This window comes from Bufo gargarizans, chromosome 7 (genome assembly GCF_014858855.1).
Source record: "Bufo gargarizans isolate SCDJY-AF-19 chromosome 7, ASM1485885v1, whole genome shotgun sequence".
In the NCBI taxonomy this organism is placed as follows: domain Eukaryota; kingdom Metazoa; phylum Chordata; class Amphibia; order Anura; family Bufonidae; genus Bufo; species Bufo gargarizans.
This window is the reverse complement of record NC_058086.1, coordinates 100,922,502-100,940,321: the sequence shown is the minus strand read 5'-3', so window position 1 is coordinate 100,940,321 and position 17,820 is coordinate 100,922,502. Positions and strand designations below refer to the sequence as shown.

Genomic DNA, 17,820 nt, shown 5'->3' with positions numbered 1-17,820 from the left:
TTGTAGTGCAGTTTGACTCACTAACCTGGGATCCACTGTCGTCTTCAATTGGGGCAAATACTGGAACAGGCAGGTATTTAAAAGTTCGTGACGCCAGTGTCAATTAAACGGTGACACGCCGTGTATGGTATTGTAGAAGAATGAAGCAGGCACAGGATAGCCAACAAAAACTGGAACTTTTACTGAATATCAGTGAGTATAATACATGGACGCAGTTGGAAGCGCAGTTCCATGAAAGACGGTTGGTTTTCCATAAGAATACAGGTGGTTCTTGAGAGTACAGAATGGCCGGTCTTAGCAATGAATTATACAGAGTGTTGATTACAGGAGATGCAGTACAGGCGGCTTGCACACTATTCCTGACTGGTCCTGAAACATGTGACTTTCTCTCCAAGGTCTAATGCCCTTTATCTGGCGTACCCTTGAAGCTGTCCTTATCTAGTACCTCCTCTGTTATCTTGAGTACCTCTTGCTTTATCTGATCGGCCTCTGTGGTATTCTGTGTCTTGGCTGGTGGCTTGCTTATGCTGCTTCAGCTAAACGGATGATGACTCAGGAGGGGAACCTTTTCCTTGGATCCGGAACCCGGTTACAGGGCCTTTACTACCCTCTCCTAGTCGGCAGGCTTGGGGCCTGCTATGCTCTCACAGGCCCATAGCTTGGCTTTCACTCAGACACAGGATCATTTCTGACCTCTGCTCCCACTGTCTGTCTCCTACTACTACTTCCTGACTGGGCCTTATATAACCTAGGGTTCCCTAGCTCCCTCTAGTGACTCAGAGCTGGAATGACACTCTAGCCGGCCTGCACATGCACGTTTCACAGTAACAGGAAAATACATAGCAGTACATTGACAAGATGTTCTATACCAACCTCCCCATAAACACAGGGGGAACGACAATACCCAAGTGACCCTTCTGTAGTGACGGGGTATTACTCTCCCGTACACTACATAATTATAAAAAATGAAGTACAACATGTGCATGGTGATGGCAAACTTGGTGATAACAGATTCTGTAGTTTGGTCAACAGATACGGTCAGCTAAGGTAGTCAAGTCAAATGCAAAACTGCCACTTTGGCAAATACTTTACATGCATGTGAGAGTACAACAGGGACTTACTTTCCAAGAAGAATCACATCAACCAGGACATCAAACATTTGGTAAAGCCCTGATGCTTCATTTATACGCCTCAGCAATACATTTAAAAGCTGGGAGACTGAATAATGACTTGATGGCCAGGGAATGTTATGGTATCTCTTCTCCATTATGCGATGTACAGATCTGGCTAAGAACAAACAGATAATATAAAGTTTACTTGTCGATATATAGATTTTTGTCTAAATAGAATACATAAATATACTGTGCCATAGTGAAGATAAAAATATATGGTATAAACACATGTATAAACTTTGCACATCGTTTGGTGCCAAAAATTGCATTGTTTTTTTTTCCCCCTTATCCACCTACCTTGCCACTGGTCAGGGTGTGGGTATGAGAAAGCTCATTCAACCACCACTGAGCTTGCAGTTAGCATCCCTGCGTCTGGCACTGGGCCACACAGGCACAGGACTGTAGCAACACCAGCCACTGTGCAGCACTACACCATGTGAACAGATTTCAAGGGTTTCAGACTTTTAAAGGGTTTGTGAAGTGTTATGATTCTAATGACCTATCCTCAGGATAGCTGTGGTTCACTTTTCAAAAATGTTTTTTTCTCCCTATTCAGAAACTTTTCAGATGGGTGTAATACAGTTTTTTTTTATGTCCATATTATAGATGACACGAGGACCTCCCATAGTTTACTATAACCAGAGGTATAGCAATGGCCGGACTGAGGAGGGGCGGAGCCCCCTTTAGGGGAGGCCTACATGACTAGGATTTGGTTTAGTGAGCTGGAGGGGAGGGTGGGGTCAGATAGCTGAGTGGGAGGGCTATAGGTAGGGATCGAGGTTAGGATAGGTAGTTTGAGCTGGGGGGGTGGAGGTAAGGGGGTTAAATAGGGTGAGAGGAGGAAGACAGGGTGCCATTTTAGGTTGGAGAAGAAACTAGCTTACCGCGGGAATGGAGCAGCTGGAAGCCATGCTGGAGGAGGTGCGGGCGGCAGCGGAGGTGAGGGGCCCAGCGTGGACCCAGGAACAGATCCGGACGTTGCTGAGGGGGTCGGTGGAGGCGCCTGTTCTGCCTCCACATCTGGCGTTACGGCCGCGGCGGGCCAGGCCGCCGGCGCGCCTGTCGCCATCGGCTTCCCCCCCTCGGGCTCAGCGCCGCATTAGGAGCCCCTTGCGGGACCCTCCACGTCGGGCGCCTATGACTCCAGCTTCTTCCAGGCCCCGACGTGGGAGGAATCCTCCCGGTAGGCGGAGCCTTGCGGGTGGCCGGTCGCGGCCATCTTCGCCATCATTTGAGGTCGGCGGGGGAGCGGGACCTGGCACTGCGGGCGCCTCTGTAACTCCAGGCACGGAGGCGGCCCCTCGACGTGGGAGGTCCGTTGGTCAGCGCGGGGCTGCTGCAGGGAGGTCCGTCGGTGGCAGCAGGCCTCAGGATGCCGGCAGTGAAAGAAGCTCCGCCCCCAGGAGCGCACCGAGCCCTGAAGTTAACCCCGGCGTCCCTGGTCCGTGTGGGGCCAGGGGACGGGTGACAGCCAGTCTCAGGAGCTGCTCTGAGGGGTCCTGCTGCGGGGTGCATTCCTGCCCTGCCGGGAGGCGGGGTGAAAAGGAGCGGTACGGCGTCTTGGTCTATCCGGAGGAGGACGTCCCGGGTCCTAGCGGGATCAGGGGACAGCGAGATGGTGACGGTTCGTCGCGGAGGAGTGATCGTCTGGAGTCCGGACTTGCAGCTGATGGGGACACAGCACCCAGGTGAGATTTCATGGGGACCTCTTGCGCAGGTAGTGCAGGGTGTGGGGGCCGGGGTGGGGGGTGGCTCCCAGTTAGATTTGAGTAGGGGTTTGGGTCAGTTGTTGGGGGGTCTGGCGGGATTGGTGGCGAGTTGGGGTTTGAGTGGGGGGACCCCGTTACAGGCCTGGGGGGTCCAAGGTGTGGCTGCGGGCGCGGGGTCGTCGGGGGAGCAGCAGCAGCGGGGGTTGCCGGGCGTGGGGGTGTCGGTGCAAACTCAGGCGGGGACGGAGGGGGAGGAGGAGGCTGTTCGGGTGGATGATAAAGCGAAAGGGGAAGTTTATGTTTGTTTTGAGGGCCCGTTGGGGGCGCATTTGAAGTCTGAGGTGAGGGAGAGGATTTGGAAGGGGGAGTATGTGGAGATTTTCTCCCTGCTCCCGTTAGAGCGGTTTAATTTGGATAGGGTGCGGAACGAGGTCGGTAAGAGGGAGGAAGAGGAGAAGCGCCGTTATCGGCTGATACCGAGGACGTTTGCAAATTGGCTGCAGGTGTTTGCGATCTTAGCGAGTGTGATTGGGGAAAAGGCGCCGGAGGCGTGTTCCGGTTTGTTTTGCTATTTGGATGAGATCGGTGAGGCGTATCGGGTGTACGGGGGGTTGCATGGTTGCGCTATGACGAGCAATTCCGGCAGCGGAAAGCGGTGCGCCCTGAGATGCGGTGGGACCATAAGGACATCGCCTTGTGGTTGAAGGTTACGGCCCCGGTGCGTGCGGTGCAGTCCTTTCGGGGGGACGGAAGTAGTGGGGGAACAAGCGGTACGGAGGTTGCCTCGGCGAGGGGACTGTGTTTTGCCTTCAATGAAGGAAACTGTAGGTTCGGCGCTAAATGTAAATTTAAGCACGAATGTTCCGGTTGCGGAGGGACTCATGGGGCTGCGCGGTGTTTTAGGGGGGGCAGGCAGGCTGGAGCCGGTGGGAGAGGGGGTGATAGTGCTGGAGAAGGGGGTGACGCCGGTGCGGCTGGAAAATATGCAGCCGTACTTAGATAGGTACCCCAATAGGGAGGCTGCGAGCTTGTTGAGTTTGGGTTTTGCGGAAGGTTTTAGAATTCCGTTTGTGCCGGGGGAGGCGGTTTTGCTTACAAAAAAATTGCGGTCGGCTAGGGAGCATCATGAGGTAGTGGGGGAAAAGTTGGGGAAAGAGGTGTTGCTCGGGCGGATGGCGGGTCCATTTTTGGCACCGCCTGTTGACAATTTGAGGGTGTCGCTGTTGGGGGTCATGCCCAAGAAGGAGGCGAATAAATTTCACCTTATACATCATCTGTCATTTCCGAGGGGCTCCTCGGTTAATGATGGGATTGACCCGGCAGTTTGTTCAGTAGCTTATACGTCATTTGATGCGGCAGTGGGTTGGGTGAGGCGTTTTGGGGCGGGGGCGTTGATGGCGAAGACGGACATTGAGGCGGCGTTTCGGTTGTTACCGGTTCATCCGGATTGTCAGCATTTGTTGGGGTGTTTTTGGGATGTTTTTTTTTTTGTGGATCGTTGTTTACCCATGGGGTGTTCGCTGTCGTGAGCTTACTTCAAAACGTTCAGCTCGTTTCTGGAGTGGGCGGTTGTGGATTCAGCGGGTTGTGATTCGCTGATTCATTACCTGGACGATTTTTTGTGTATTGGCCCCCCTGGTTCGCGGGTTTGCGCTTTGTTGTTGGAGACATTGAGCTCTGTTTTTCGGAGGTTTGGGGTTCCATTGGCAGAAGGTAAGACGGTGGGGCCGGTGACGGAATTGAGTTTCCTGGGCATAGTGATTGATTCGGTGAGGATGGAGTGTCGGTTGCCGGGGGATAAGCTGGAGGATCTGAAAAGTTTGGTGGCAAGGGCGATTCGGGTGAAGAAGTTGCAGTTGAGGGAGATTCAATCGCTGTTAGGGAAGCTTAATTTCGCGTGTCGGATAATGCCCATGGGTCGCGTGTTCTGTAGGCGGTTGGCGCAGGCGACTGCGGGGGTGGTAGTTCCGCATCATTTTATTCGGTTAGGAAGGGAGCAGCGGGCGGACTTACGGGTTTGGAATTCTTTTCTGGACCAGTACAACGGTCGCTCGCTGTTTATGGGGGGAGTGGTGGAGGCTTTTGATTTTGAGTTATTCACTGATGCGGCGGGGGGGGCAGATTTTGGGGCTTTCTGTGGCGGTCAGTGGTGTGCGGGGGTTTGGCCGGAGGCTTGGGTTGAACGGGGTTGGGTGCGGAATTTGGCTGTTAGAATTGTTTCCCGTTGTGTTGGCGGTTTTGTTGTGGGGGGAGCGTTTCCGGGACCGGAAGGTGCGTTTTCACTGTGACAACATGGGGGTGGTTCAGGCGATTAATGGCCTGTCGGCATCATCGCCGTTGGTGGTGCGGCTGCTGCAGCGGTTGGTGTTGGAGTGCTTGTCGCTTAATGCCTGGGTTGTGGCGGTGCATGTGCCTGGGGTGGAGAATTGTATCGCTGACGCCCTTTCTCGTTCGCAGTGGTCTCGTTTTCGGCAGTTGGTTCCGGAGGCGGACGCGGTTGGTCTGGAGTGTCCGGATTGCCTGTGGGAGCTGTTGGAGGAACGTTAATGGGGCTTATTCGGGCGTCCTTAGCTCCGGGTACGTGGGATCTGTATATGAGGGCGTGGAGGGCCTGGGAGGATTGGTGTTCGGTGTTGGGAGGGGGATCTGAGGAGCCGGAGTTGGCGTTGTTAATGTTTTTGGGTCATAGTAGGGAGCAGGGTTGGTCGGTCAGCAAAGTCAATGGTTACATGGCGGGGTTGGCTTTCGGTTTTAAGGCACGGAAGTTGGTGGATGTCACGAAAGCGTTTCTCGTGGTGCAGGCGGAGAATGGGTACGGGGGTGGATGGGAGACGGCCGGTTTCGTTTGGGTTGTTGATTCAGTTGGGGGGTCAGTTGAGGGGTGTCGGACGGGGAAACGCGGTTGTTCCGGTTGGCTTTCTCGTTGGCGTTCTTTGGGGCTATGCGGGTGGGGGAGTTAGTCTGTCCTTCGGTGAGTCGAGCGGGGGGTTTGTTGAGAGGGGATGTGGAGTTGTTTGCGGACAGAGTGGAGTTTGTCATCCGGCGGTCAAAAACGGATACGATGGGGCAGGGTCGGAAGGTGGTGCTTTTCCAGATTGACGGTTGCGATATGTGCCCGGTTCGCTGTTTACGGGAGTATGGGTTGGGGGCTGGGGGGGTGGCGTCCCCCTTGTTGGTGCATGCGGATGGTTCCTTTTTGTCTCGGTTTCAGTTCTCGGTGGTTTTTTCTAAATGTTTGGTCCGGGCGGGGGTGGATAAGGAGGGTTATTCTAGTCACTCTTTTAGGATTGGTGCGGCGACGGAGGCTGCTAGGTGGGGCTTGGGCGAGGAGGTTATTAAGCGGATTGGGCGTTGGGAGTCGGCAAGGTTTAAGTCCTATGTTCGTTTGGATCGATTATAGCCGGGTGTGATGAGTTGGTATGTCAGTGTAAGGTTGTGGTATTGTTCTTTTGTTTTCTTTTGTTGCAGGTGCGGCGCCCGCTCTGGTGTGGATTCTGGGGCATTCATACGTCTTCTGGGGGGCCGTCCGGGCAGCGGTTCGGCCGGATGGCCAGCAGCTCGGCTTTGATAGAGAGTCTGCGGTGGTAAGGTGGATTGGGAGCTGATCAAGGAGGTTAAATGGCAAAACCGATCCGGGAGCTGATCAAGGAGGTTAAATGGGATTGTTTGCGGTTATGGTCGTTGTTCCCGGGTATGGTGATTGTTTGGTCGGACATTGTTCCTCGGCAGGTGTGGAGGGAGGCGCGGTCCGTGGATGCGGTGAATAAGGCAAGGGTGAAGGTAAATAGGGCGGTAGGGCGTTTCATGGCTAGGAACGGGGCCGTGGTGGTTAGGCACAGGGAGTTGGAGGCTGGAGTGGGGGCCTATTGGAGGTCGGATGGTGTGCATTTGAATGCTGTGGGCTTGGACATGTGGAGTTTGGCGCTGCAGGAGGGCATTGAGGTGGCCCTGAGGTTGTGGAGGAACGCCCGGAGTTGAGGTGGTCAAGTCCGTGCGTTGGTGGCGGTGGGGGGGGGGGTCCTTGGAGTTGGTCATGGTAGAAGCTGAGGACAATTGGGGGGGCCCCACGGTTGGGGCTGGACTCCCAGGTGGACCGAGTGGTTGTGGTGAATCGAGGGGAGTCATTCGGTGGTGCCTTCGAGCTGGGCGTTACGGCTGGAGGCAAGAATGGCTCACCCTGGTTCGGCAGCTTGATGTTTTGGGGCTTCAAGGACCTCCCCCCATTGGGGTGTTACAGTATTATGTATGTTATGTTGTATTTGTTATTTAATAAACGGCTGCTGTGGCCATTACATTCCAGTCGGTGGTCTGTGTTTTATTGGTTATGGGGCTCAATGGTGGGAAGTGTAATGGTGGAAAAAGGGTTGTTGGAGATGGGCTTTTAAATGAATAAGAGGTGGCGAACGGGAATTAACCAATACCCTCGTCAAGTAGTCTAGCTCATTTTCTGAAGAACTACAGGAGGTACAGGTGTTGTATCCATAGTACAGCACCTGTATTATACCTGTCTAATAGCAGGCCTAGTTATTGCAATATATTAAGTTTATGAATTTATCATTGTCAATAGGTTTGTATAGGGGGATAGAAAAATATATACTACATAATTCCTAAGGCCCCTTTCACACGCGCAAGTTTTCCGTGCGAGTGCAATGTGTGACGTGAACACATTGCACCCACACTGAATCCGGACCCATTCATTACTATGTATTCAGAATGCCATTATTTTCCCTTATAACCATGTTATAAGGAGAAATAATACAATCTACACAACCTTGAACCCAAACCTGAACTTCTGTGAAGAAGTTCGGGTCTGGGTACCACATTCAGTTTTTTATCACGAGCGTGCAAAACACATTGCACCCGCGCAATAAAAACTAAACAACGGAACGCAATCACAGTCAAAACTGACTGCAATTGGGTACCTACTCGCGCGGGTTTGCCGCAACGCATCCGGACACGCTTGTGTGAAAGAGGCCTAATACTTGCTTGAAAAAGTTACTTGGTGGATTCCTTTGGTTTTTGCATTTCTTTAAAGGGAACCTGTCACCTCAAAAATGCAGCTACACCCGCCAGCAGTACCTCATAGTAGCCCGCAGCCTGTTAATAATCATATGCTTCATCCTGTTGTCCAATGCTGCGTAAGTGAAAAAAACGCTGTTTTATTCTCCATCAGCGCTATAGTGCCGGGTAGCTTAAAGTCAAGGGGGCAGCGGCCTCCTTGTTTCAAGTCAAGGTAACCACGCTCCCTAACCGTCCCCTCTTGCCTGAGAGTGACAGCCTGCAGTGCGGCTGCGATTCCCCAAGTCTTGCAGCGGCAGCAGGAGATGAGATAGCGTATTACTACAGAGCGCACCGACTTGGGGAATTGTGCACTTTGACTTTCTGAGCACCTGTCATGTTTCCTGAGGTTCTACAATGCCCAGACAGTAAAAACACCCCACAAATGACCCAATTTCGAAAAGTAGACACCCTAAGGTATTCGCTGATGGGCATAGCGAGTTCATGGAAGTTTTTATTTTTTTGTCACAAGTTAGCGGAAATGGATTATTATTTTTTTTCTTACAAAGTCTCATATTCCACTAACTTGTGACAAAAAAATAAAATTTTACATGAACTCCCCATACCCCTCACAGAATACCTTGGGGTGTCTTCTTTCCAAAATGGGGTCACATGTAGGGTATTTATACTGCCCTGGCATTTTAGGGGCCCTAAAGCGTGAGAAGAAGTCTGGAATCCAAATGCCTAAAAATGCCCTCCTAAAAGTACTCATTGGAATTTGGGCCCCTTTGCGCACCTAGGCTGCAAAAAAGTGTCACACATGTGGTATCGCCATACTCAGAAGAAGTAGGGCAATGTGTTTTGGGGTGTATTTTCACATATACCCATACTGTGTGTGAGAAATATCTATGTAAATGACTTTTTTTTTTTATACAAAGTTGTCAATTTACAGAGATATTTCTCTCACCTAGCATGGATATATTTAAAAATACACCCCAAAAAACATTGCCCTCCTTCTCCTGAGTACGGCGATACCACATGTGTGACACTTTTTTGCAGTGTAGGTGCGCAAAGGGGCCCAAATTCCAATGAGTACCTTTTAGGAGGGCATTTTTAGGCATTTGGATTCCAGACTTCTTCTCACGCTTTAGGGCCCCTAAAATGCCAGGGCAGTATAAATACCCTACATGTGACCCCATTTTGGAAAGAAGACACCCCAAGGTATTCCATGAGGGGCATGGCAAGTTCATAGAAGTTTTTTTTTTGTATTTAATTTTATTTATTTTCTCCCAATCCAAAGAGTAACAATGTAGCATTATCCTCAGAATACCATTACAGACATGGGAATGATAAAACGCATAAATTGACATAAGAAACATGAATGTGTGTATTCAGCATGTTACATCATAATTAACAGTCCCCCCCCCCCCCCCCCCTTCCCAACATCAGCTTAAACTCCGCATCCGGCTTCACCCGACTATATAGGCTCTTAGCTGGGCCTATGCCACCTTCAGGGCCCCCAGTTTATCCTTTAGATCCTCTACCAAATACCATTCTGTCAGCTTAAAGGGAGACATAATCCGTACATATTCACAGGGATCAATATGACCCAATATGAATTTGTGCCACGTTAGATATAACTTCTTCCCTCTAATCTCTTTTTGTTGCGTCGCCTCCAGCCACTCAAGATGAAAAGTACGCCTAAAATGTGTGATGACCATAGAGACAGAAGGAGTCTGAGGTTGAAGCCATAGGTTAAGTAAACATTTTTTTGCCCCTAGTAAAATGTTGTGCTCCAGTAGAAAAAGAGAAGCTGTTGTGTAACTATCAGACTGTTCGTCTCTACTGATTTGGACATGTAAGATCGCCATTGCAGGGGTAATATTTGTCTCACTCCTACCACAATTCCTCAGTAGGTCTGAAACATCATTCCAATGACTTCAACTTTGGATAGCTCCATAACCCATGAAACAAATCTGACCTTGAAAGATTGCACTTTGGACATGCAGTCAGTCTGTCCTGTTTTGTACCCGCATTGGGAACATCAAACCCATATATTGCGTGGTGTAGAATCTTAAAATGGGTCTCTTGCCAATTCTCATCCGGAATAGCCTTGTGCAGCGCCCCTATGCCTGAACAGATAGACTGATATACATCCTTCATCTCTAAAAGCGTCTCCCACCTCCGGAACATCTTCCTAGGGTCTACTCTCTCCCATTTGTCCCTAAGAGATTGATAGAGAAGTGAAATTGTTGGTCTGGTTTTTATCTGCAGGAGTGTGTCAAATTCATTCGCTCTCCATTCCTTTGTTAGGTCCTTACACAATCCCTTACCATAGGACATGATTTGCATGTACGGTAGGAAAGACAGGTCCTGCAATTTCCACTTCTCTCTCAATTCCCTCAGTGTCATCCACCTAGATTCCGTCTCATGGAATAAGTCGCCTATTCTCCTAACCCCTTTCCGTAACCACGCAAGTATACCTTTGCTGCTCCTTCCTGGCTCAAAACTGGGATTAGCTGCAATTGGGAGATGCTTAGAAATTCGATAAGGCAAACCATACATCCTCCGCAGTACTTTCCATACTACAATGGTATCTCTTAGTAGCAAGGACTTTTTAATTGGTCCTAGCAAATTGGAAACACTGGTATGCAACAATGCCATCAGGTCCCTGTCACAACCAGACATCTGAGAAACTCTGACAGATGCCTTTCAGAACCTCCTCCTTGAGCTTTTTTGATTTGGTTTCTAGTTCCTCATCTGGTTAGCCTCTCTCAGCTGTCTTGTAGTTGGACTGATTGCATCCCTTTAAATTCCTCCCCATAATGCATTAGTGTGCGGTTTATACAACTTCCTGGAGTGTGTGTGCATGCTGATCCATTTCCCAGTCTGCTACAAGATAAGTGTTGTACATTCATTTGTGATTTTATGTTTGCTGGATCCCAGGTGACCCTTACTCCCTCCGCGTCTAGAGTAGGGAGCCGGTGGTCGTGTCCCCTCACTATTGTAGGGTGTTCAGGTGTTATATAGTCGAGGTTCGTGGATATGCGATCATCCACCTTTGGGGTGTTTGCATAGGCTGAGCAGAGTCAGGGAGAGTGCCAGGTCTTATGCAGGGGTCTCTCTTTTGTTCCTTAGTTTTGGATCCAGTGAGTCATATATTCATTTTTGCATTGTCTTGTTTCCTGTACACCTTCCGTGACATTATAAACCGCCAAACCGTTCAGCTTACGCTCATGGAGTTTGCTCTGAGCCTAAGATCTCGCTCCCGGATACGTTCTCCGGGGGTAGTGAGAATTTTGTGCGTTTCAGAGAGGCTTGCAAACTCCATTTTTGCCTTCTTCCCCATTCCTCTGGTGAGGAACGGAGGGTGGGGATCATTATATCGCTGCTCAGGGGTAACGCTCAGCCGTGGGCCTTTTCGCTGCCGGAGGGGGCACGGCCCCTCCGTTCAGTGGATGAATTCTTTTTAGCCCTGGGTCAGATATATGATGATCCGGATCGTGTTGCTTTGGCTGAGTCTAGACTACGTCTGTTATGCCAGGGTAAACAATCCGCAGAGATATACTGCTCAGAATTTCGGAGATGGGCAGCTGATACTGGTTGGAATGATGCTGCACTCCGAAGTCAATTTTGCCATGGTCTTTCAGAGGGATTGAAAGATGCATTTGCCTTTCATGAGAGGCCTATCTCCTTGGACGCTGCTATGTCTCAGGCCGTTCGTATTGACAGGCGTCTTAGAGAGAGAGGAGAGATCTCTCCTTCCTGTCATACTCAGTCCTAGGACAGTGCAGCGGTCTCATTCTGTGCGCAGGGGTCTCAGTCGCTGTCACCCCTTCTGAGCAGGAACCCATGCAGCTGGGGTTGATTGCCTCTGACAATAGAAGATTCAGCCCGCATGGGAAGGTTTGTTTTTGTTGTAGAGGTATAAATCATTTGGCAAATGTTTGTCCCTCTAGGAGATTCAGGCAGTTTTCTGGGAATAATAAAGAAACAAAAAGGAAAAAATCTTTTAAAAATGTTCCATCTGTTACTATTGGCAGGGTTGAGGCGGAAATGGAAGGTTTTCCGTTTGCTTGTAGTTCCCGTTTGTCCTGCCTGCCAGGGTGGCGCTAGAGAGCAAGAACATTTTTTGTGAGATTTTTGTAGATAGTGGAGCAGCTGTCAATCTCATTGATAATAATTTTGCGATAACTCATGGTTTCCAGGTATGTACTTTGGGAAAGGATATTCCTGTTTTTTGCTATTGCTTCCGCTCCACTTTCTCAGAAATCATTAAAGGGCATAGTTCACAATATTCGTTTAATTGTGAGTGATGCTCATGTTGAGGATGTGTCATGTTTCGTCCTTAGCGGATTACCTACTCCTCTTGTGTTGGGGCTACCCTGGCTCACTAAACATAACCCCACCATTGATTGGCAAGCGAGGCAAATAAATGGTTGGAGTGACTTTTGCAGAGAGAATTGTACCACCTTTTCTCTCTGAATTTTCGGATGTCTTCTCTGAGAGTGGAGTTCAGGATTTGCCCCCGCACAGGGAGTACGATTGCCCTATTAATCTCATACCAGGCGCCAAGCTGCCTAAATCTCGTTTATACAATCTTTCCCAACCTGAGAGGGTCGCTATGCGTGCTTATATCTCAGAGTCTGAGAAAAGGACACATACGACCCTCGAAGTCACCTGTTGCCGCTGGTTTTTTCTTTGTTAAGAAAAAAGATGGTTCTTTAAGACCTTATCTGGATTTCAGGGAGCTGAACAGTATCACCATTCGTGACCCTTATCCGCTTCCTCTGATCCCGGACCTGTTTAACCAGATTGTTGGGGCTAAAGTCTTTTCCAAATTAGATCTAAGAGGGGCATACAACCTGGTCAGGGTCAGAGAAGGAGATGAATGGAAGACAGCCTTCAATACCCCTGAGGGCCATTTTGAGAATTTGGTTATGCCTTTTGGTTTGATGAATGCCCCAGCCATTTTTCAGCATTTCGTGAACAGCATTTTTTATCATTTGATGGGAAAATTTGTATTAGTGTATTTGGATGACATTTTGAATTTTTCTCCTGATTTCAAAACTCATAAGGATCACTTACGTCAGGTCTTGCTCATCCTGCGGGAGAATAAATTATACGCAAAACTGGAAAAATGTGTGTTTGCGGTTCCAGAAATTCAATTTCTAGGGTTTCTTCTCTCCGCTTCTGGTTTTTGCATGGACCCCGAGAAGGTCTGCGCTGTGCTTGAGTGGGAGCTTCCTGAGAATCAGAAGGCGCTAATGCGTTTTTTGGGCTTTGCCAATTATTACAGGAAGTTTATTTTGAATTATTCCTCTATTGTTAAACCACTCACTGATATGACCAGAAAGGGGGTAGATTTTTCTTCCTGGTTGGTAGAGGCGCGTAAGGCCTTTTCTAATATCAAGGAGAGTTTTGCTTCCGCTCTTATCTTGGTAGAACCTGATATTTCCCTACCCTTCATAGTTGAGGTTGATGCTTCTGAGGTGGGTGTGGGTGCGGGCTTGTCTCAGGGTTCCTCTCCTGCCAAATGGCGACCGTGTGCCTTTTTCTCGAAGAAATTCTCCTCCGCAGAGAGAAATTATGATGTGGGAGATAGGGAATTGTTGGCCATCAAGTTGGCTTTTGAGGAATGGCGCCATTGGCTAGAGGGAGCCAGACACCCTATTACCGTGTTTACTGACCATCAGCCAAGCGTCTGAACCCGAGACAGGCCAGATGGTCTTTGTTCTTTTCAAGGTTTAATTTTGTTGTCACGTTCCGCCCTGGGGTTAAGAATGTGAAGGCAGATGCCCTGTCACGTTGTTTTCCTGGAGGTGGGAATTTTGAAGACCCGGGTCCCATTTTGGCTGAAGGTGTGGTAGTCTCTGCTCTTTTTCCTGAATTGGAGGCAGAGGTGCAGGCAGCCCAGTCAGAGGCTCCTGATCTTTGTCCTCCTGGGAGGTTGTTTGTGCCTCTCGCTTTAAGACACAAGATTTTTAAGGAACACCACGATACAGTCCTTGCTGGGCACCCGGGGGCAAGAGCCACAGTGGATCTCATCGCTCTGAGATTCTGGTGGCCTGTGCTTCGTAAGTCGGTTGAGGGTTTTGTGGCAGCCTACGAGACTTGCGCTCGTGCCAAAGTCCCTCATTCACGGCCATCAGGTCCTCTCCTTCTCTTACCCATTCCTTCCCGTCCTTGGACACATCTGTCCATGGACTTCATTACGGACCTACCTCGTTCATTGGGAGGGTTATGGGTCCCAGTGACGGACATTAAGGCCACTCGTCTCATCAGGGCTTTCCATAGGTCCCATCCTGAGAAGGTGGGCTCTGAGTGTCTGGAGTCCACTCGTAGAGGGAGGGGTACTGTCACAACCAGACATCTGAGAAGATCTGACAGATGCCTTTCAGAACCTCCTCCTTGAGCTTCTTTGATTTGGTTTCTAGTTCCTCATCTCGTTAGCCTCTCTCAGCTGTCTTGTAGTTGGACTGATTGCATCCCTTTAAATTCCTTCCCATAATGCATTAGTGTGCGGTTTATACAACTTCCTGGAGTGTGTGTGCATGCTGATCCATTTCCCAGTCTGCTACAAGATAAGTGTTGTACATTCATTTGTGATTTTATGTTTGCTGGATCCCAGGTGACCCTGACTCCCTCCGTGTCTAGAGTAGGGAGTCGGTGGTCGTGTCCCCTCACTATTGTAGGGTGTTCAGGTGTTATATAGTCGAGGTTCGTGGATATGCGATCATCCACCTTTGGGGTGTTTGCATAGGCTGAGCAGAGTCAGGGAGAGTGCCAGGTCTTATGCAGGGGTCTCCCTTTTGTTCCTTAGTTTTGGATCCAGTGAGTCATATATTCATTTTTGCATTGTCTTGTTTCCTGTGCACCTTCCGTGACAGTCCCAGGGTTTTGCTAACTGATTCTCCAGACTAAGGTTGGTGTAAAAAGACGTCTGGTTTGCCCAATCCAATATGTATCTGCTATTACACGTGATTACCCAAATGTCTGGGAAGTTGACACCCCCCAAATCTCTTCTCACTTTCAGTTTATCCAGGGCAACTCTTGGTTTCTTGCCCTGCCATATAAACCGCACAAATGTACTCTCCAGGAGTTTGACATCAGCATGCAGTAATAATAATGGGATAGTCTGCATCGGGTATAACAATTTGGCAACCCCCATCATCTTCACCAAACAGCACCTTCCCATCAAGGAGAGGGGTAGTCCCTACCATCTATCCAGATCAGCTCTGATTCGGGACAGCAATGGAGGAAAATTAAGTTGATACAAGGAGTGTGGATCCCTCCCTATTTTCACCCCGAGATATGTTATGTATGATTTGGCTATACCGATTCCCTGATCCCTGTTCACCTTCCTTAAAGTATCACTCATGGGTAATAGAGGTAGGAGTTCACATTTAGAAATGTTAACCTTGTATCCTGAATAACTTCCAAAGGTCTCCAGGGCCTTAAAAATAGCTGGGATGTGCTCCTCCGGTTTAGCCAGAAATAACACCACGTTATCGGCAAAAAGTGCCGCCTTCACCTGTGACGAACCCACCTCTACACTCTTATACAGTTCTGATGAACATAAGAGCCGTGACAGGGGTTCCAACACCAAATTAAATAGCAAAGGAGAAAGCGGACACCCCTGTCTCATACCCTTTTCCAGTTTAAAGGGTTTGGAGAGGTAGCCCTGAGTATACACCCACGCTTTTGAATTCTTATATAGATTTGTAATAAACATCCTAAAAGCTCCCTTGAATCCCTGTTTGTCCAGCACTGCTTCTAGCCATGCCCACCTTACATTATCAAAAGCTTTTTCAGCATCCAAGGTGAGCATGGCTGGAGTTTCCCCTGGAATAGGGTTGTGACTAACCCTATCCAGAACTGCTAGGACAGTCCTAATGTTTTTGACCACTGAACGACCCTGCACAAACCCCACCTGTTCAGCCCCTATCAGGGACGGAAGAAAGGAGGCCAGCCTATCAGCAATGATTTTGGATAGAATCTTTGTGTCTACATTTATTAGAGATATAGGCCTATATGAACTAGGCAGAAGGGGATCTTTCCCTGGTTTGGGCAGGAGTTTAATGTAAGATATATTATCTTTATCTGGTTGGAACTTGCCCTTCAGTATGTAATTGTAGAGCTGCACCATTACTGGGGAAACCTGTGAAATCAATATCTTATAATATTCTCCCGAGAAACCGTCGGGCCCCGGAACCTTTGCGTTTTTTAGGCCTTTAATGACCAATTGAAGTTCCTCCATGGTCACGTCCGCGTTCAATTTCTGAAGTTGCTCAGATGTTACCGTGGGTAGGTTCACACCGTCTAAAAGGGTATCTACTAGTGATGTTGAGGAGCTGTCCTCATACAAAGCCGCATAATATTGACCTACTATTTCATTTATGCCTGCCGGATCGATGACTACCTCCCCCTTGCCATCCTTAAGACTGGATATATACTGAGGCGTTCTCTGGCCATTCGCTGGGTTGGCCAGTAAACGGCCAGCTTTGTTCCCATAGCGATACATTTTAGCTTCAAAATGCGTTTGTCTGAGAGACTCTATGTCTTTCACTACTTTCAAAGGCTTGGCGCACATCTACCCACTTTGCCTAATTTTCTACCGAAGGCCTCTCTGTGAACTGCCTGTAAATCCGTCTAACTCTATCACTTGCTCTTTCCAATGACTGCTGACACGCTTTCTTGAATACATAGCTCATGATATGCACCCTCAAGACCACCTTGGATGCCTGCCAGAAAAGTTCCGGGTTGTCCATGTGGATCTGATTACTTTCCTTGTACTCTTCCCACCAACCTATTAGTTTGGAAAATCCTAATTTCCTAATAGGTTCGAGGGAAACCTCCATAGATAATCTGAACCCTTTGAGAAGGTGTCCCTCAAGATCAGGGTTACCGAAGCATGATCTGATATGTTAATGTCACTGATATCAGCATGTTCCACCAAACCCGATAAAGAACCCTGAGTAAAGATATATAATCAATGTGTGACCATGAGTCCTGAGCATGGGAGTAAAAAGTGGTGGCCCTGTCATCTGGATGAAGCTGCCTCCAGGGATCCACTAATCCCACTGTCTCTATCATCAGCCCCAATACTGCGTCATGAGCCGTATTAGTCCTACCTCCCTTCGACTTGGTCTTCCTGTCTTCCTGCCCCAACATTACCGAATTAAAGTCACCCCCCACTATCAAGTTTGAAGTCTTATCCGACAGCAATTCGCCTTCCAGTGCCCTAAAAAATTGTGCATTGTTGGTATTCGGACCATATACATTAAAAATAGTGTACTACATATTCTGGACCTTTATCGATACCTTGACCCACCTCCCTTTGTCGTCTGCTGCCAAACCCAGCAAGGTGAAATTAAACGCTTTGTTAAACAATATCAGGACTCCCGCTTTCCGCTCAGAGGAGGCTGATCCGATCACCTGACCAACCCACAGTTTTTGCATCCTCCCAAAGTCCCTTGCCGATAAATGAGTCTCCTGAAGCAATGCTACATCAGGTTTCAATTTTTTAAGGTGGCGGAGGATCATCCACCTCTTCTGCGGCGAGCGGAGGCCCTTCACATTCCAGCTAACTATCTTCATATTTACAGCTATTCTCAATATTTGACCTTTCAATGACCGGGATTACAGCTGGATAGACATAACCCATAGCTAAGAGATTCCGGAGATAAGCGTCAGCTGATGCATAAGAATGAACATGAACAGTATTACGAACAACACAATAAACTACCCCCCTCTCCCCCCACCCCTGTTAGGAATATCTCCTAAAACTGAACTCTTATTGCAATACATGTACCTACGTCGAACCCTCTTTCCTTACTCCCTGACTTCTCTTTTTTCTGGGCTACAGTACTCAACTACCTGTCCCCCTTACTTAGTACAATACTGACCGCATAAAGTGCTAGAACATACGATTATGCAAA

General features: G+C 48.8%; 1 protein-coding gene across 5 annotated transcripts in view; it reads right to left on the bottom strand.

Annotated features, from left to right (window-relative positions):
• Positions 1-17,820, bottom strand: part of FOXRED2 (FAD dependent oxidoreductase domain containing 2) — a 576,662-nt gene that overhangs the window by 233,075 nt on the left and 325,767 nt on the right. For all 5 annotated transcript variants that reach the window (XM_044301271.1, XM_044301274.1, XM_044301275.1 and 2 more), the window contains one exon: positions 1,122-1,287. In XM_044301271.1, the coding sequence (XP_044157206.1) occupies positions 1,122-1,287 (166 nt within the window). The remainder of the gene's footprint in view (positions 1-1,121; positions 1,288-17,820) is intronic.